Below are 21,664 nucleotides of genomic sequence, written 5' to 3'. Positions count from 1 at the left end.
AGGCCCACCTAGTAAATCATCACCAGTCTACTTTACAAGCTAATCCCCAGTCCACATGACACCCTGTTCACCAACATATATGACCTCGTCATACACTAATACAAAACCCTACAAAAACACGATACACAAAAAATAAGAAGTGTATTATGACTTGCTAAAATAGCCTGGTTCCCATGCTCTCTTCCGCAGTGCTGTAAATCTGTGAAAACAGTGTAACATAAGCTCTCTCTACTAGCCAAGCCCAGTGTCACACAGATACGATAGGGGTAGAGGGAGGGAGAGGCTGGGTCATGCACTTCTAATGAAAACTTAAGGGCTCGCATTTCAGCCGCGGGAGGAAATTGGGGACAGGTCGAGCAAACAGAGAGACACCAGCCCAGAATATGGACCTGTCAATCATGAGTGCCAGGAGAGGGAGATGTGATGTGAGTTTCACCCCCTTGTTCTTTATGCATCTTCCTAGCTCCAATTAAACTTGGTTGTCCCTCTCCATTATTTCTCTCTCTACCTCTCTTTCGCTCCCTCTCTCCATCTTTCTGGTGAGCCCCACCTCGTCATACCCGGCATATGGAAAAGATTCCACCCCAGCATTTCCGCAGCTTATTGTACAAATCACTAAAGAGGTTTCCCAGTTGGCCTTCTGCTGCTAAAAAGCTTAAGCCTCCAGGGCAGGAGGAGGAGGAAGAAGCGAGAGGGGGATGAGAATTGGGCTTCGGTGATAATAAAACTTTAGCTCCAGATCAGAGAGGTGGGATCCATCACTGTGTCGGTCTGTCTGACCCTGTATTCATCCGACTCAGCCATCGGTGATACAGCACATACTGCAAGTGACGATTGACGCAGGGAATGACTGAACGAGTGCTCAAAACGAGCACAGCAGGACTGTGGAGAGAAAATGTGTTTTCGATCAGGCAGAGAGGAAAGGAAAGTGCTAAAGCAGTGCAGCTCTGACTACGTGGAGGACGCAAGAAGCAGCCAAATAGGCACCATAAACCTCTCATTGTTTCAGGGCAAGAGAGGCGAGGATGCTGTTGCCACTGCAGCACCACTACCGCCCCCTATCACGCTTTAAATGTGTATCGCTACGAGGTCGCCTCAGTTCATCCAGAAAAACAGCTCTTCAAAAGAGGTGGTTTTGGAGGCAGAGCATTGTGGCTCTGTAGCTCTGAGACAGACGACAATCATGCAGCTCTCGTGTTGCATGTGACAAAATCATATAGTAGGGAGTGGATAGCTTCGAGTTGAAGCACAGACTGATTTATCCTGCTGATAGATAGTACGTGATCCACGCAGCTCTGTTATTGAATTCTAATGAGGAGGACGGAATGGCCACAATTAATCAATCAATCAATCAATCAAAACCAAAATGAGAATATTTGTGATGGTGGGAGAGACTGAAAACAGTGACTGTGTTGGATCAGTCTTGGCTAGGGCCAAGCCCCTGGTCCTCAGGCCAAACCAATAGAGAGAGGGGGAGAAGAGGGAGAGGGAGTGAGGGCTTGAGGGGAGTTAGGCCTGAGGGCTAGAGAGGGGTACCTCCGACCAGAACAAAACCCCCTGGTATGTATTGACCCCCATTGTATTAACGATTTTCATTCTCCCCTAAAGCCTGTTGTCTTTCCCTGATGTCTGACGTCTGAATGGGCCCTGCACTCCCACAATGCAACTCTCAGCCTACCGTAAAACACCCAAGACAAAGAGGCTGACTCTGCTTTAGGCGAGAAGCCTCTAGAAACTACCAATACGCCACACCCAGAGATGAGTAACATGTCTAGCAGTAATTCCTAAGTGAGGTTGAAGTGGAGAGAACACATTAGTCTCTCAGTGAGGAGGGAACAGAGAGAGAGCGAAAGAGAGAGAGAAACAGAGAGAGATGAGAAGACCTAAAGGTGTTGAGAGGAGCTCCTCTACCCAGTGCTAAATCAGTCCATAACTCGATGATAGCCATGAGATATTGGGGAAGATGGATGTTATGGAAAAAAGGAACAATACAAATCCATGTAATCTGACTGTGATTTGGCAGGGGGAATACTCTCTCTCTGCCGGTCACTCCAGCTCCACTCCTCAGCTCCTCTGTCAACTAGACTGTCCACTCAGACTCCTAGGAGACAGAGTGGCTGCAGAGAAAACTGGAAAACACTCCATCCATCACTGTGGATGAGAGGGACATAGTGGAAAAAGTATTCCTCCTTGCACCTGCTTATGGAAGTGTTCACAAGACAGTTAACCTAGCCTGGTCCCAGATCTGTATGTGATGACTAGCCAACTCATATGGTCGTACAACAACCATAAGAGTTGGCTTCAAAGCACAAACAGATCTTGGACCAGGCGAACCACATCATCTCCCTGGCACAACACACACCTGTGAGCTAAGGCTGTGTGTGTGTGTGTGTGTGTGTGTGTGTGTGTGTGTGTGTGTGTGTGTGTGTGTGTGTGTGGCCCTGCTGAAGAGGCTCAGAATAGGTCTGGGTTGTTTACGCATGGCTTAAAACTGTACCGCATCAGGCCTCTCAAAAATCAGTGTTCCGAGGAAAAGTTGAAGAAACACACCCAGTAACGTAATGCAGATAAATAAATACAAATGCACGGTTACACACACACACACACACACACACACACTCTAAGCATTGCTGGTTGTGTGCTACTGTACTAGTGAGAAGACACCATAGATCTCAACACAACTAGGTTGGTCTAAGTCTAAAGGTAGGCCTAAACTTTACTACAAACTGACAGTCTCTTGTACACTGCACACTACACTGAATTACTTAGGTATGCATTCTTGGGTGATGTCATAATGGATTCATCATAAGGGGCTTACTATTGGGATAGAATCTTAGGTGAGAGAACATTCAGGGAGACAGGTAGCCCTAGGAACATGCAGACATCTGTATGTTCCTAGAGGTAGCCTAGTTGGAAAAAGAAAGTGAACTGGTAAGCAGCTTAGATTACAGAATACTAACAGGTTTTTAGCCGAATATTATATAATTCTCCATAAATGTAGGCCTATATTTAAGTATTGTTTAAAAAATAAAATGGTATATTTATGTGAAAATGTTCAAATATAGTTGATTTAAGCTTACGTTGTGTAAATAACTCCAACACATCTAGAGAACTGTCAAGCATTATCAACTTTGACATATGCAAGATAAAGAGAACATTTGTTAAGTGGTTGATCACAGATTGTTTAATCGGATTTGCGTCTGTAGCCGATAGCTAGAGCTATCTTAAAGAATGTGAGTCACAAAAATGTAAGGCTTGAATTTAATTATTGATTAAAGGGTACAGTGGTATTTCTGTAGATTGGCTATAATCAATTCAAGTGTACTATTGTGTATAACTTCCTTGACTTGGTGACATCATCATGGGTTGGCATGGTTATTATTGCTAAACGATGTGAGGTTAAGTAAAACACAGTGTGGCGTTAATAGCATAATACTGTGATATCACAACAGTGTTTACATGGAAGGTTGACGTAACCCCCTGACAAGAATGTAACTAACCAAAGTACATATTGGCTGGACTGTGGGAGTGGCTCCGGTACATTTTAATTTGAGATTAAGATACAGTAGCTGCATAAAGTTACATGTGGAGAATGAAGGAAAGACCTGCTGTTGCCACATTATCTGTGCTTGATACTGTATGTCTGACATTGTTTATCTCAATGGTGATAGGGACTAAAATGGTTGTCAACGCTACCATAGAAATTGATCTTTTGAGCTTCAATGCCTGATGTCACGAGACATGATGGTATTCCGTTTTTTTTATCGCTTTGGTACTATTTTCACAAGTATGTGGTAAAATTTCACAACTCTTAGCACAAAATTCAAAAAGATCATCAAAAACATTAAGCATATTTTCAATTGACTAAGTACAATGCACAAAATCACACAGAAACTTTTTCACCAATCCTAATCAGTGTTTCATCTAGAAATATCTTTCATATAAAGTAATTGCCCTTCACAATGCAATGCTCACAATACTTTCCATATGATTCTCTTCTCATTTGTTTAAATACGTTTGACCATCACTTAATCCAACTGCGCATAAATGGTTAATCACTTAACAGTTTCTTAAACTTATAGATTTTAAACAGGTTTGTCTATTATATATGGATTTTGAGAACTACAGAAATAAAATGTGTGTTTGTAAAGTATAAACATCTAAATTACATGTATGATACATGATAACCATACATAATGACTACTCCATATTGCTAATTGATTTCACATAGTGGTAACCACAATTGGTCACCATATAAAAGGGTGTGTGTGAACACTTGCAATTTCTTTCAACATGGAGCAGGATAGACAGCAAGGGAGAGGAAGAAATCAAAGAACTTGTGGACAAGGGGCCGTCAGAGGTTTTCTTAGCAAAATGTTCTCATGATCAAATTGACCTTTGATCATTTCAAATTGGTGTGAACTAATCTGGCAGCCTCTGCCATTGTAAGGCCTCTGCTTACCACAATGGTCAACGACGATGGCCCAGACTTCATTAGACAACAGTTCCCAATGTGGCATCCATCGGCCTACCAACAATCGCCCGCCTTTTGAAGAGGCACCAGGTATCTATGAAACACATTTACCTGGAGCCTTTTGAGAGAAACAACGACCTGGTGAAACAACTGCGGGCCGAGTATGTTCAGGTACAGCACTATATACTGTATTACTGTTACTATTTGATGCACATGCTACTTCACAATATCATATTGGAACTATACTGTAAAAAATAACTAACCAAAATATATTTTTTAGAGGGTGATGGTGCTTGATGCTGCTGTGAACCATCACAAGTACAGTGAGGTAAAAAAGTATTTGATCCCCTGCTGATTTTGTATGTTTGCCCACTGACAAAGAAATGATCAGTCTATAATTTTAATGGTAGGTTTATTTGAACAGTGAGAGACAGAATAACATCAAAAAAATCCAGAAAAACGCATGTCAAAAATGTTATAAATTGATTTGCATTTTAATGAGGGAAATAAGTATTTGACCCCTCTGCAAAACATGACTTAGTACTTGGTGGCAAAACCCTTGTTGGCAATCACAGAGGTCAGACGTTTCTTGTAGTTGGCCACCAGGTTTGCACACATCTCAGGAGGGATTTTGTCCCACTCCTCTTTGCAGATCTTCTCCAAGTCATTAAGGTTTCGAGGCTGATGTTTGGCAACTCGAACCTTCAGCTCCCTCCACAGATTTTCTATGGGATTAAGGTCTGGAGACTGGCTAGGCCACTCCAGGACCTTAATGTGCTTCTTCTTGAGCCACTCCTTTGTTGCCTTGTGTTTTGGGTCATTGTCATGCTGGAATACCCATCCACAACCCATTTTCAATGCCCTGGCTGAGGGAAGGAGGTTCTCACCCAAGATTTGATGGTACATGGCCCCGTCCATCGTCCCTTTGATGCGGTGAAGTTGTCCTGTCCTCTTTGCAGAAAAACACCCCCAAAGCATAATGTTTCCACCTCCATGTTTGACGGTGGGGATGGTGTTCTTGGGGTCATAGGCAGCATTCCTCCTCCTCCAAACACGGCGAGTTGAGTTGATGCCAAAGAGCTTGATTTTGGTCTCATCTGACCACAACACTTTCACCCAGTTCTCCTCTGAATCATTCAGATGTTCATTGGCAAACTTCAGATGGGCCTGTATATGTGCTTTCTTGAGCAGGGAGACCTTGCAGGCGCTGCAGGGTTTCAGTCCTTCACGGCGTAGTGTGTTACTAATTGTTTTCTTGGTGACTATGGTCCCAGCTGCCTTGAGATCATTGACAAGATCCTCCCGTGTAGTTCTGGTCTGATTCCTCACCGTTCTCATGATCATTGCAACTCCACGAGGTGAGATCTTGCATGGAGCCCCAGGCCCGAGGAAAATTGACAGTTATTTTGTGTTTCTTCCATTTGCGAATAATCACACTAACTGTTGTCACCTTCTCACCAAGCTGCTTGGCGATGGTCTTGTAGCCCATTCAGCTCGTTACCTGTATAAAAGACACCTGGGAGCCAGAAATCTTTCTGATTGAGAGGGGCTCAAATACTTATTTCCCTCATTAAATGCAAATCATTTTATAACATTTTTGACATGCGTTTTTCTGGATTTTTTTGTTGTTATTCTGTCTCTCACTGTTCAAATAAACCTACCATTAAAATTATAGACTGATCATGTCTTTGTCAGTGAGCAAACGTACAAAATCAGCAGGGGATCAAATACTTTTTTCCCTCACTGTATATCTTTGTTCATGAAGCGGGCTTCAACCTGGCCAAAACTCGGCGCCATGGGCGGAACCTCATCAGCCAATGGGCGTCCATTCAAGTGCCTGGACAACGTGGGGGAAACATCTCCATGTGAGCATCCATCTCTGAAGATAGTGTTGTAGGATATAGGTCATTACTTGGATCCTACAACGCTGCACACCTCATTGTGTTTCTCAATGAAATTGAGCAGGCCTGTCAAGGTGAAGGGGTCACCTATGGCATTGTGTGGGACAAATGTCAGGTTCCACCATGCAGAGGTGGTTCAGGCATGGTTTCGGGCCAATCCCCAATTCGTGATCCTATACCCGCCCCCATACTCTCCTTTCCACAACCTTATTGAGGATTTTTTTTCAGCATGGAGATGTAAGGTGTACGATCGCCATCCCCATGATTGTGCCACCCTCCTTCCGGCCATGGATGAGGCATGCGACGACGTCAATGCAGACTAATGTCAAGCTTGGATTCGCCATGCCAAAAGGTTTTTCCCGCGGTGCATGAACAACGAGGATCTTCACTGTGATGTGGATGAGAATTTATGGCCCAATGCTCAAGACAGGCTTGATGCAAATTAATGCTTGCTAAACGTTATGTTATATTTTCATTCATATCATTTGTTTCATTACATTTGATTACAGACAGTACACCTATGTTGCAATTATATCTGAAAGGTTTTTGCATGAATGATTGTAGAGGATGTCTTCTTTGATCACACATTGGATAGATATTTTGGAAATTATAGATTTCCCGTCAATTTTGTTGGGTAATGTAAGTGTATTGCCTAATGTGAAAACAGTGTAATCTACTGTAATAGCAAATTACTTTCAGCACTTCTAAGGGCGATTTGAAACTTGCATTGTTTGCTATTGGATTAACTGGTAGTTAAAACAACTAAATTGAAAATATATCATTATGTTGTGGTGATTAAACCAATATTCTCATTACATTTCACAATAAACATATATTTTGAATCAATGGTTGTGTGGTGAGAGATGTTCACAATCCAAATGAATGCACAATGACAGGTTTTGAATGAAAGACTGGCTGCGTTACAAGTGTGACCAGTTTGGAGTTGTGTACTAAGAGTTGTGAAAATGTACCACATACTTATGAAAATAGTACCAAAGCGATAAAAAAAAAACTGTAATAGGTGAAATTCTAGGTGTTCTTCTAGAAGGATGGAGTGTGTTAAAGATGCACTATGCAGAAATCACTCCGCCATTTCCTAGATGCTAAAATTCGAATAGTTTGCCTAATTTCAGTTTATGTGACAAAACAAACAAGTATAGTGTAGAGAATCATTGTACCATCTAAACCGCTGTGAAATATATTTTCCATAACCCAAAATATTGTATTTTCAGCTGTTTGAAGATGGTGTACAAAACCGAAAGTAAAAGACTCAAAACTAAACTTAAGAACGGGAAGCATAGAAATAGCGCACATAGAACAGATCTACTGCTACTTGCTTTCAATGAGAATGACAGATCTAACATCTCTATGTCAATTTGGTCGGGTCGTCCAAAAAGTTATATATATATATCGCAGCTTTAAGTGAAGGGTATCAGCAGTTAGTGAAGGGACATTGAAGAGGCTAGGTGAGAGATATGTTCGGATGTTTCCTATAATAGGCTACATCTAGCTTGATATTTGATTACGTCTACAAAGTCTTTTTTCATCTTCCTATTCATTGTATGGGTTAGAATCAAGTGCAATTGTTAGAATTGTGTCTTTTTCTTTGTCTTGTGTTTAGGCCTATGTGTGTTTTGTCACATTGTTATAGAATTTGCACTCCTGTGGTAGCAACACATATATTTGCTTACACTCAAAACCTCTCGGTCTCTCCCTTAGAGAACATTTATTAGAGAATGAAAAAAATAAGACATTTGCTATGGAGGAGGATGACTGGTGTTTCAGTGAGGAGATGGGCCTGCTAGAGAAGAAGGAGAGAATCTTCGAAAAATTATGCAGGCCAATGCGCAGATGAGACACGTACCATTCAAAATCCAGCTCAGTAGAGGCATGAGAGCTGGCTAGAGAGAAAGGAAGAGAGAAGGGGTATGAGAGGCTGGAGAAGCCTGAAAAGAGGAAGATCGGCACGAAGATGAGGATTGAGGTGAATAGAATGACAAAGAATCTGCAGATGATGTTAGAGGAAAGAGGGAGAGAGAAGAGAAGAAAACAGGAGGGAGGATGAGGAGGGAGGATGAGAGGAAGAAGCAGAAGGGGATATGGGAGGTGGATAGAGATGAGTTGATGGAGGAGGAGATGAGAGTGAGCCATCAAGAGAACTGGAGGAGAGAAAGAGGATAGCGGAACTGATGGCCATCCAGAATGACGGAAAGACGGAGAGGTCAAGTTGGAGTGTGGCGATATCCAGACAGGAACAGTGAGGAAATGCAGAGGAAAGGAATTCAGTCTGCAGGAGAGAATAAGTAATACAATTAGAAAAGAGAGGGAGGAAGACATGTACCTGGAGAGGATAATGGTACAAAGGACTGGGATTGAAGCAAGGGGCAATGCAAAAGAGGAAGCGGCAGAAAAGAGAGGAAGAAGAGACACAGAAAACAACTGAATAAGACAGAATGGTTTATCAGGAGAGAAAGACAGTGGAGGAGAAGAGAAAGAGCAGAGGAGTACAGAAAGGGAGTGGAAGAGAAATTATACAGGAGGAGATAACAAGCGTGGAAGAGGTGATAAAAGAGATGGTGATAAATGACACAGAACTTAAACTTATGTAAAACAGAAGGAAAGAGAAAGAGGAGAAAAATATAGCCGAGGAAGACATGGAAAGCAATAGTGACGAGACTGACTATAGTGATAGCGAAGATATTCCAGATTGCATGAGTGTGGAAATAAACAAAAAAAGATCAGGTGTGCTCGTTCAGGGCTACAATAAAACTGTTAAACGTCTGGGGGTCCCTGAGGAGTGGTTTGAGAACCACTGCCGTAGAGGAAAGGGAAACGACCAAGACCATCCAGTAATGTGTAAAGTTAAAGAGGCTTGAGGGTTGTACTACTGGCTGATATCTGCAGTACTTTGTTTGGATACCTGCAATTGGATAGTGTTAAGCTCTAAGTCTTAAGTAACAATTCTGATGTTTATGTCTCTTTATCATCCTCTCAGATTTCTCCATCTTCTCTGTGGGGAAACACAGACAGTGGCCAAGGCCTCTCCAGCCCAGTAGGTCTATAGGACATCACACCACAAAGTTAAGAACAAGACAAGGTAACACATGACTGGACACCTCTGCCATAGACCTACAGGTAACTGCAAAAATAAAGGAAACACTTGAGTAAATGAGGGATACAACATATATTGAAAGCAGGTGCTTCCACACAAGTGTGGCTCCTGAGTTAATTAAGCAATTAACATCTCATCATGTTTAGGGTCATGTATAAAAATGCCCAGTTGCACATTATTTTGGCTACCATGGCTAGAAGAAGAGATCTCATTGACTTTGAAAGAAGGGTCTCAAAGGAGCATAGGGGGTTTAAAGGGTGTGTGTGTGTCTCAGTCAACAGATCTCGACCCAATTGAACACTTATTGGAGATTCTGGAGCGGCGCCTGAGACAGCGTTTTATAAAGGTGTGCCAAGTTTGTAGCGTCATACCCAAGAAGACTCGAGGCTGTAATCGCTGCCAAAGGTGCTTCAACAAAGTACTGAGTAAAGGGTTTGAATACTTATGTAAATGTGATATTTCAGTTTTTTTATATTTTTTTATTTGCTAACATTTCTAAAAACCTGTCACTGAGCTCTTCAGTCAGGCCATTCTACTGCCAATGTTTTTCTATGGAGATTGCATAGCTGTGTGCTAAATGCAACGGGTGTGGCTGAAATAGTCGAATCCACTAATTTGAAGGGGTGTCCACATACACACACAAACACACACACACACACACAGTACCAGTCAAAAGTTTGGACACCTCATTCAAGGGTATTTCTTTATTTTTACTATTTTCTACATTGTAGAATAATAGTGAAGACATCAAAACTATGAAATAACACATATGGAATCATGTAGTAACCAAAAAAGTGTTAAATCAAAATATATTTGAGATTCTTCAAATAGCCACCCACCCTTTGCCTTGATGACAGCTTTGCACACTCTTGGCATTCTCTCAACCAGCTTCACCTGGAATGCTTTTCCAACAGTCTTGAAGGAGTTCCCACATATGCTTAGCACTTGTTGGCTGCTTTTCCTTCACTCTGCTGTCCGACTCATCCCAAACCATCTCAATTGGGTTGAGGTCAAGGGATTGTGGACGCCAGGTAATCTGATGCAGAACTCCATCACTCTCCTTCTTGGTAAAATAGCCCTTACACAGCCTGGAGGTGTATTGGGTCATTGTCCTGTTGAAAAACAAATGATAGTCCCACTAAGCCCAAACCAGATGTGGTCCTCTGTAGCTCAGCTGGTAGAGCACGGCGCTTGTAACACCAAGGTAGTGGGTTCGATCCCCGGGACCACCCATACACAAAAAAATGTATGCACGCATGATTGTAAGTCGCTTTGGATAAAAGCGTCTGCTAAATGGCATATTATTATTATTATATTATAGATGGGATGGCGTATCGCTGCAGAATGCAGTGGTGTGCCTTGAATTCTAAATAAATCACAGACAGTGTCACCAGCAAAGCACCCCCACACCATAACACCTCCACGCTTTACGGTGGGAACTACACATGCAGAGATCATCCGTTCACCCACACCGCGTCGGAACCAAAAATCTCCAATTTGGACCCCAGACCAAAGGACACATTTCCACCGATCTAATGTCCATTGCTTGTGTTTCTTGGCCCAAGCAGGTCTCTTCTTCTTATTGGTATCGTTTAGTAGTGGTTTCTTTGCAGCAATTCGACCATGAAGGCCTGATTCACACAGTCCCCTCTGAACAGTTCATGTTGAGATGTGTCTGTGACTTGAACTCTGTGAAGCATTTATTTGGGTTGCAATTTCTGAGGCTGGTAACTCTAGTGAACGTATCCTCTGCAGCAGAGGTAACTCTGGGTCTTCCATTCCTGTGGTGGTCCTCATGAGAGCCAGTTTCATCATAGTACTTGAAGGTTTTTGCGACTGCACAAATGCTCCGTATTGACTGACCTTCATGTCTTAAAGTAATGATGGAATGTCGTTTCTCTTTGCTTATTTGAGCTGTTCTTGCCATAATATGGACTTGGTATTTTACCAAATAGGCTATCTTCTGTATGCCACCCCTACCTTGTCACAAAACTGATTGGCTCAAACGCATTAAGGAAATAAATTCCACAAATTAACTTTTAAGAAGGCACACCAGTTAATTGAAATGCATTCCAGGTAACTATCTCATGAAGCTGGTTGAGAGAATGCCAAGAGTGTGCAAAGCTGTCATCAAGGCAAAGTGTGGCTATTTGAAGAATCTCAAATATAAAATATATTTTGATTTGTTTAACACTTTTTTGGTTACTACAGGTTTCCATATGTGTTATTTCATAGTTTTGATGTCTTCACTATTATTCTACAATGTAAAAAATAGTAAAAATAAAGAAAAACCCTTGAATGAGTAGGTGTGTCCAAACTTTTGACTTGTATTGTGTATATCAATGTGATACTTTCCTAGCATTGCTAAAGCCATCTGGGGGACGTCACCAGCACAATACAGACCTCTTTTGTTCTTGACACTTTCATTCTTCTGTGATTTACGGCTTGCGTGGATAATACACATTCTTACTGAAGGAAATAACTTGTCGACACGGGAAAACACTTAAGATGATCACCTTTTGATGGGGCACTGAGGTTTCTCACTAACTGCCAAACGTTCCCTACATTGAGTGTAAAGCCTTTTGAAACACTCAAATGTTTGATACTGGTCTGAAAAAAATCCAAGATGGCTATGAGAGATGAGAGCAGATTTCCCATGTGGCGGATCGCTCAGACACGGCGGTGTTACGTCTGGACCGGCGTGTGGGATAAAGAGGACAAATGAAAGACCCCGGCTCCTTGAGGCAACTTAATCCTCTCTCATCCCAGTCCCGATGAAACCTAAACTTGGACCTGGATGAGATTCCAGAAGAAGAGAAGGAGGCATGAAGTGGGTCTTGTTCCTCCATGTGCATACCAAGGAGCCGCAGGCCTCCATAAAGAATGTCATGGACAAGAGTACTCTGTCCAAACACAGCTGTCCAAGCAGGATAACACACACCACACACACAGTTCTAAACTTTACATATACCTGTACAGTACACACGCACACATGCCAGGGTCAGGCCCTGTTAGCTCGGTGTTTGTTTCCATCTCCCTGTGTGTGCATCCACATTGGCTGTCTGTTCTTTCTGTGTCCCTGGGGGGCTGAGCTGAGGGGCCTGGGGGGCTGAGCTGAGGGGCCTGGGGAGCTGAGCTGAGGGGCCTCGGGGGCTGAGAGGCCAGAGAGGCTGAGACCTTCTTAATAAAGCCCTTGCGTCTCGCCTCCCTCTTTCCTTCTCTCCCCTAGAGAGCAAACATCTCTCAGCAACACGCATTATTTCCCCAAATCCCCTCTCCATCATTAAAGACGGAAACACAGTCTGCATTCTGTTTGTCCAATATCCCCTATCCCCCCCATCTACCAAAGAGGTCTACCCCCAAACTAGCCCCGTAACCATGACGATGGACGACAAAGTTGTTGGGTTCAGCAGAGGGAGTCTTTGCTCATTAAATTATTTGACATTGGGACAAGAACGTGGGGGAAGTGGTCGAGAGGCACAGAGAGGGGCAGATTAAAAAAATATGCTTAACTTTTCAGGCATTGAAATGCCTTGTATGCTGCCCCCTACCCCGATCCCAATTCATGCAAACCCGAGGAGAGACCAACTCTCATTGAACCAACTGAATTGCAAAGGAAAGTTCTCCTGTTTAGCATTTGAAAACGGTCTTGCCAGTTTGAGAGGGCTCTTCACCCAAAAGACTAAAAGACTTGAACAGTATGTCTAGACTCTTGGTGGGCCTTGGTTCCTCTGGTTTAAAACATTGTGGGGGAGCGTGTTGACTGATGGGAGTGTTTCTATCTGCATCCTTTTCCAATAGTCTGGCCAGCGACTAAAGGAGAGGGGACACCTGTAAACTGTTTCACAGGAGGCACCTTGGACAAGACCTTGGCCTGAAATCAATGACAAATGCTTGCGCGGCCTTTGATGAGCGAATATATACAATTATATGGAGGCAGTGTGAGTATAAAAAGCAGCTTCAGTATATAAAGTGTCTCCAAATGATTGCCCGGCCCACCTTAGAGCTCTCTCTGTTTCTCTAAAAATGAAACAAGATTTTTATTAAAAACTCCCAGACTATAATCATTCATTCATTCATTCATTCATTCTCAAACCCCATAATCATTTGTTTTCCGCCAATCCGGCTCTTTCGGGGAAAAGCTCTGCCATTCCCTGGTGTTGTGAAGCCACCCGGTTATTAAAGAGTCATGGCTTTCCCCTGCCAGTTGGAGGGGCCCCAGACCCTGGTCTCTGCTCTGCTCTGGTCTTACATTAAGCAAGGCCACATGTGACCGGGGTCAGGGACAGCTCTGTGTCACCGAAGCCAAAACATCAGTCACTACAGAGACAGAACTGGACTGGACACACTCTAAGCCCTAGCGGAAAGTATAGGCCTCTCCATATTCATCCCCTTATTTATAAAGTCATTGATTCATTCCCACAAAGCGACAAAATATCCAATATCAATGTACAAACCTAATGTAGAAAAATATGGAATACCAAACAGCCCTATATCCAGTTATGCATCTAAGCCCAGCGAGCCCATCTCTAACCAATCCCATCCTGCCATGTCAAGCACAGTACTGAAAGCTCTGGAGGCTGGGGTTTGAAAGGGATAGATTGGTTACTTCACTAGGCTGCAGGATATGGAGGGTATGTTGGTGTGTGTGTGTGTGTGTGTGTGTGTGTGAGAAAGAGAGAGAGAGTGTTTAGAAAGGGGGAGCTCATACTGTGGTCAGATATCTTTCTCAAAGTCAGCACTCACAAACGGCCTCTACCCACAAACCAGAGGCACATACACCCTCACATTCTAACCAGTGTAACTGAAGGCTCAGATATTATGTATGAGCTCAGTAGACCCACACCGCCATGTAACAGCATCAGCATGAGGTCAGCTTGAGAATGAGTCTGTGCTCTTTTGTCTGAAGTGTAATATAAACTATAGTATGACAACATATCAACACATAGGCTTAGAACAGTATGTTGACTAAAGCTGGGCGATATGGACAAATATCCATATCGCGATAAATTGCCTGAATTGATGCGATAACGATAAATATAATGATACGTTTCTAACATTAATGTGCACCACAGTTTTTATTTATTATCCTACTACTACTAGTTTGATGGTTGAAGCCATCAATTGTACCATTAACAATCACCCATATTAGCAAACTTATTTCATTTCGAACTTTACATTTCTCTAGTATAGGCTACTTATCGTAAACAATATCAGCAAAGTGCCTGCAATAAGTGCCCAATAGACATTAATGGTAAATAATGTATTGTGTAATTTTGGAATCCCTTTTATTGTAAATAAGAATATAATATATGTTTCTAAATACTTCTACATTAATGTGGATGCTACCATGATTACGGATAATCATAAATGAATTGTGAATAATGATGAGAGAGAAAGTTAGAAGCATAAATATCATACCCCCCAAAAATGCTAACCTCCCCTGTTATTGTTAATGGTGAGAGGTTAGCATGTCTTGGTGGTATGATGTGTATGACTCCAACTTTCTCACTCATCATTAATCACAATTCATTCATGATTATCCATATAATAAGTGAATTTGTCCAAATAATTCTGGTTCCCTGAAAAAATGGGGGGACTATGTACAAAAAGTGCTGTCATTTCTAAATGGTTCACCCGATATGTATGAAAATACCCTCAAATTAAAGCTGACAGTCTGCACTTTAACCTCATAGTCAATGTAACATCTCAAATCCAAAGTGCTGGAGTACAGAGCCAAAACAACAACAAGAATGGTCACTGTCCAAATACTTTTGGACCTCACTGTATATATGAAGAGTGTTATTCCAAAACGCTAAATATCCATTTTCAGAAATGTTGGTCAATTAGCTTTTATTGTTTAAATAAATTATGAAATAGATTGGTGTGTTTTTTCACTATCTAATCATGGCAAGGCACTATCTAATCATGGTTGTTCATTGACAGACATGTATATTTGTTGATATAGCACTTTGGAAATAAACTCTTCATATGCAGTTCCTAGGCTGATAAGGGCATTAGTGCATGAACCCTTTCAGAGTCACTGTCATGAACCCTAGATAAAACAGTGTAGAAGACAGAAGTGTTGAGGTGTGATTCTTAGGCAGTAGTCATATACCAAATTTTCACTATAGGGTCAACCTGAACCATACTGTGCTGGCTCAGATAAAAACAAATTGCATGTGGTCCTTTCCAGCTTGGTTCCAGTAACTATGGTGGATGTGTAACCAGACTAGCCCAGTACATTTCGGCTTAGCTCGGCTTGGCTCAGTAGTGTGAAAATAGTTATACTGTACCTGTCCGACACTGCCTTCATAAACTCCTCCAGCAGGTCATCATAGGCCTGGCCTCGAATCCTCTTGTGTCTCAGCCCGATGTACAGAGGGTCCTTCAGCAGCTCCTAGAAAAGAGGGGGGAGAGGGAGGGAGAAAGAGAGAGGAGGGAAGGTTAGGGTCAGTTCGTACAGTATGTAGTGATAAAGATTTCACACAGACCCATGGGGCGGAGAATAACTGCTTTTTCCATCTGCGGCAGCTGGGTGTCACACATACTATAGGAGCAGATCACACTGTGAGGCACGCTATGCCGAGAAAGAGCGAGACAGAGAGAGAGAGTGTTTGGACTGGTTGGATTCCTTTCACTTCTGCATTTTAGACCACTACTTATCCAAAAAAGACTGGGTTAGAGTTCACAAGGCCTCTATCCCTCAGACTCAGCAAAGCCTATTCCCCCACAACCACACTGCAATCCATCACACACTGACTGTCCTAGCCACTGGATGAAGTTCTATTGGATAGAACTGTGTGACATCAGTAAGATTTACAACTATGATCTCTTTGGTGTGAGACAAAAAAAAAATACATGGGGGAGAAAGTGAGACATGATTTGGTGCGTGTGTGTGAGAGAGTGAGTGAGCGAGAGTGTGTTTGTGTGTGTGTGTGTGTGTGAGAGATAGATTGTGTGTGTGAGTAAGTGAGTGAATGTGTGAGAGTTTGAGAGTGTGTCCAGGCTTGTGTGTTTGGCAAAGGGTGTGAAAGACAGGAAGATAGATGTGTGTGTGTGTGTGTGTGTGGTCTAGATGTGGAGGACTCCTATGAGGCCTTTCCTTTGTGCCCTTAAGCACTCAACAACCCCTACAGTACTGGTTCCAGCTCAAATAATGTATGGTTTTTAACAACCACTCTCAAATGCAATTTCTGGGCAACGTTTTCCCAAAGTCCCCTTAAAAGTCAAATCCACAGTAAAATGGACAGACGGCACACACACGTTCTCTCACAGGAGGCAGCTTCTGTCCTCTTAAAAAAAAAAAAAGTAGTAATGAAGAATGAAGCAATAGTGACACACACACACACACACACACACGCTTATCACTGTAAGCTTCAGCCCCCTGTAATGTGAACCATGTGTCGTTGATCCCAGAAGAGCTCTGAGGAGTCAGTTCCTCTGTCAGTTCAGATAGCATCAGCAAATATATATGGTGTACAAAACTGCTCTTTCCATGGCATAGACTGACCAGGCGAAAGCTATGATCCCTTATTGATGTGACTTGTTAAATCCACTTCAATCAGTGTAGATGAAGAGGAGGAGACATGTTAAAGAAGGATTTTTAAGCCTTGAGACATTTGAGATATAGATTGTGTATGTGTGCCATTCAGAGGGTGAATAAGCAAGACAAAATATTGAAGTGCCTTTGAACGGGGTATGGTATTAGGTGCCAAGTGCACTGGTTTGTGTCAAGAATCCAGCCAACTTGACACAACTGTGGGAAGCTACCTGTGGAACGCTATCGACAATTGTAGAGTCCATGCTCCGATGAATTGAGGCTGTTCTGAGGGGAGGACCTGTGCAAATATCACAGGTCAAACCTTATCGGCCTATCATACTCCTTTACTAGAGTTTCAAATTCCACTGGTGCTGGCTGGATTGTTATCAGACCTCATTTCTTGATAAAAAACACCAAACGGAGGAACCAAGATGATGGGAAAGGTGAAATCCGATTTGGTTACCATCCCAAATCCAGTTCACATCCTGAGCCCTCCCCATTCCACATTGTGTTGCTCGGAGCAGCCTCGTAATACATACAGCTTCATGTAGTGCCATTCCGTCCTTGACATCTTTCGCTCTAGTTAGTCCATTTTATTGCGTTCCAAGCTGGCATGTTATGAAAGTTGTTTTTTGGTGACGGCCAGATTGAGACAGAGAGAAAGAGGGATTGAGTAACTATGCTGGCACGTCAGCCCTTTGACTGAGGCCTGAGTTCAGGTCGAGTGCACGCATGCGTGTGTGTGTGTGTGTGTGTGTGTGTGTGTGTAAGTGAGCGTGGAGAGCAATGGCATCTGGTATTATAGTGAAGATTTAAAGGGTTAAAGGGCTTAGAGAGGACTAGAGGAGATATTCTCTTCAAAACACAGACCAGGGTAGGATGCTGAAGAGTTTAATTTGCCAGCCTTAATACACATCTCTGCTGTAGCCTCTCACATCTCTTCAGGGAGTGGAAGAGAGGAGACTCTCCTCCATTCATAATGTTAAGTGCTCAGGGAGAAGGAGATAGAGGAGTAACCGTGGTGAACTTGACTCCCTTTACCCCAATGGATGGAGAGATGAAGGGATGAGAGGGAGGAAGGCGTTCAGTTGGGATAAGGATCAGGAACAGAGGTCGCTGGGCATGTGTGTGTGTGTGTGTGACAGTATGTGGGTATATGTGTGTGTGTGCCCATGTGTGTGTGTTTCTGTGTGTGTCGCTTGTCTGCATGTCTGTGTTAATCCTGATGGAGTGCTTGGTGACGATGTGCCTGGGTTTAGACAACCCCTGTAAGTGATTTTTCACACACACACACACACACACACACACACACACACACACACACACACACTTTGATCTGCACTTAACACACACACACACACTACATCAAAGCTTTGTCCAATCTACAATGTGTCTCTTCTTTGCTGTGGTCAGCTAGTGTGTTTTATTGTGTGTTTTTATACTGTGCTTCTTCTATTTGTCTTATCTATCTCTGGCATGTCTGTAAAGAGAGCCACTTAGATCCAGGTTCTAAATGCGGGAGTTGAATGTCCTCCCTAGGCTCCTGCCAGTCTTCTACCCCCCATCCCCAATCCTGGCCCCACTGTCTGCTCCACTGTCTGCTTCAGTGGAGGCTCCTCAGAGAAAGACCATCCTCCTCAGTGAATTAAAAAAGTTATCCTTTTTAGATAAAACTATACTCGTACGTCACCAAATAATTCATTAAAACACACTGTTTTGCAATGAATGTCTACAGTAGCCTCAACAACACTCTGTAGAGTAGCACCATGGTGTAGCCAGAGGACAGCTAGCTTCCATCCTCCTCTGGGTACATTGACTTCAATATAAAACCTAGGAGGCTCATGGTTCTCACCCCTTTCCATAGGACTTACACAGTAATTATGACAACTTCCGAAGGATGTCCTCTAACCTATCAGAGCTCTTGCTGCATGAACTGACATGTTGTCCACCCAATCAAAGGATCAGAGAATGAATCTAGTCTGAAAGCATAAGCTACAGCTAGCTAGCACTGCAGTGCATAAAAAGTTGTGAATAGTTGACTCAAAGAGAGAGAAAGACAATAATTGAACAGTTTTGAACAAATAAAAACAATTAAATGAAGGAGAAACAAGAGATAGTAATTTTTTTTCACTTTCAGTTTCACTTACTTAGCTAGCAAATGCAGCTAGCTAGTTTAGCCTACTTAGCTAGCTGGCTATGACTATCCAACACAACACTGGAACTCTTCCAAGTCAAGGTAAGCTTTTGGTTTTACAAATGTATTGCCACCGGGGCCCGCCGGTGTAACTGCTAAACTGCTTACTGACTGTACACTAACATTACTGCATGATTGTAGCGGGTTTACTATCGCGTTAGTTCTATTAGCAATGTTGACTATGACGTTACTTTAGCTAATACGGTGACAATGATCTAGACTGTGTATAGCGGAAGGTTTGGATTTTTTTTCCACCTGGTCACATACAGCTGATGTGTTGTGCATTGAAGTCCACAAGCGAAGGGAAAAGGTGATAGGAGGAGAGCGCGTAGATTCGAGAAGGAATACAACGTGGCTGCTATAAAGTTAAAATGTGTTTACATGTGATCAGGGGTGTATTCATTCCGCCGATTGTTGAAAAACGTTTCTTAAACGGAACGGGGATAAACATACCTGAATTTGTCCACTAGAAACTCTAGTTTGCAACTGTTGGACTAATGATTACACCCTAGATCAGCTAGATGCAGGCAAGAGTGTGCAAGGCGGTATTGCGTCACTGTCTGTCTATGTGTCACTGTCTGTCACAAAGTTCTCTCTTGACCTGTGTGCATCTACATTGTAAACGTTCATTCATAGGCTCATGATGGGTATAGGGAAAATTCGAGTATCATGTAGTAGCCTAAACCTATCGATGCTAAATTGAACTAAGTGAATGGAATAAGAATGACAGTCATCCAATATGCTGTAATAGAAATAAGGCCATGCTCACGGAAAAAAAATATGCACCGACCGCCACTGGTCTGCTCCACTGAGGAGATGACACAAGGGAATTCTGATCCCGGTGGGAAGAGGTGATCCAGAATGCTGTCACGGCTCATCAGGCCTGGAGCACTTAGATTCCCTGGAGTCTGGGGGGGCAAGAATTTAAGCGGGGTGGTCTATCTGGGCAGACCTGGGACAAGCTCTGTGTCACAAATGGACCATGACGCAGTCAATCAAAACAGGTATACCCATTAACAACACCCAGAGTCACTTTAATGCCCTGGACATTTCCAAAACCTTTTACCCCAGGCATTCACAAAGGTCTCACCACTAACTAAAACAACATCCTCAACCATCTTCATAATTCAAGTCTAAGTAAGACAACTAAATGATTGACTTTTACAAGACGCTAGATTACTCTCTCATGTAGGTACTGTATCTGAGGAAGGTGACACTGTATAAACAGCTCTGACAGAGTCATAATGAATTAGCTAATCTCATGTATTGGCCCAGTTGACACTGCCCTGAGGTGTTGAGATACCTTGACTTTCTCCCTGAGATTATCTACTGTGGATTGTCTGAGCTGTTCTTTCTGCTTTTGGGCCTTTCTCTTTCAGGTGGGATTAACCCTGGTCAAAGGCAACAGTCAGGGTCTGTTTAGGACCGAGAGGGAGGAGATGGAGGGGAGAGAGGGTGATGAGGGAGCAGAGGAGGGGGGGATAGAGCCCTGTCTGAAGGGACGCCCCACTTTGGGTCCAGGTGAGCCTACCCAACACAAGACAAACAACACATTGTGTGGGATGTCATCACGGGGTCTCATTTCAGTGTGTGTGTGTTGTGACATTGAGGTTATACCAGGTAATATCAGTGAAAGAGAGAGGGAGAGAAAGAAACTTTGACAGGGCCAACTTTCCCATAACACTCACTGTTTAGTTTATTTCCCACAAGCCACATTTAGATTAAAGGCCATTTAGAGAAAGAAAATGTATGTGTTGTATACTCTACAGACCTGTTTACTGGGAGGGAAAACAACACAGAGACATGTCTTACTGATGAGTGTGTGTATATGTCTGTGTGTGGAAAATAGACAAAGGAGAGAGGAAAGACAGAGAGAGAAAGAGAGATGTGCATCTGTGTTTGTGAATATGCGCTTGTGTATGTGATGAGATGTTAGAGAGCTGAATGACGCATCTTTAACAGAAACAGTGTTTGTGTGTGTGTATGCATGCTCATGCGTGTGTGTGAGAGAGGGAGAGAGAGAGAGATGTTCATAGGTATTCCAGTGCACCTAGAGAGGAGCGCACATCCGAAACACCTTAGGAACCCCACAGCACATCCCATACATCACATTTACATTTTAGTCATTTAGCAGACGCTCTTATCCAGAGCGACTTCACTCACATCCTATACAGGAACTCTGCCATATCACATCTGTTTACTGGACATGTTCCCAAAACATTCCCACTTGCTTTATCAAGTTCTGGGATTACAGCGCAACACTACCACAGGGAGCAGAAACTGACTGGGGGAGATCCAGGCTGTCTCAAATGGCACCCTAATTCCTATATACTTTTGACCAGGTCCCATAGGGAATAGGGAGTCATTTTGGACACAACCCAAGTCTTTCCAGTCAAGGTCCAGACGTCGCATGCCTGACCTCAGTGCAGGAGTCCTCATA

General features: G+C 42.9%; 1 protein-coding gene across 1 annotated transcript in view; it reads right to left on the bottom strand.

The window, feature by feature from the left end:
• The window catches only part of LOC311126030 (NADP-dependent malic enzyme-like), a 107,157-nt gene that overhangs the window by 7,964 nt on the left and 77,529 nt on the right, over positions 1–21,664 (bottom strand). Inside the window, exon 6 of the mRNA XM_084158469.1 lies at positions 15,784–15,887. Coding sequence (XP_084014595.1) covers positions 15,784–15,887 — 104 coding nt within the window. The remainder of the gene's footprint in view (positions 1–15,783; positions 15,888–21,664) is intronic.

Source organism: Coregonus lavaretus (genome assembly GCF_964263955.1).
Source record: "Coregonus lavaretus genome assembly, chromosome: 3".
In the NCBI taxonomy this organism is placed as follows: domain Eukaryota; kingdom Metazoa; phylum Chordata; class Actinopteri; order Salmoniformes; family Salmonidae; genus Coregonus; species Coregonus lavaretus.
This window is presented reverse-complemented; position numbering and strand designations above follow the sequence as displayed.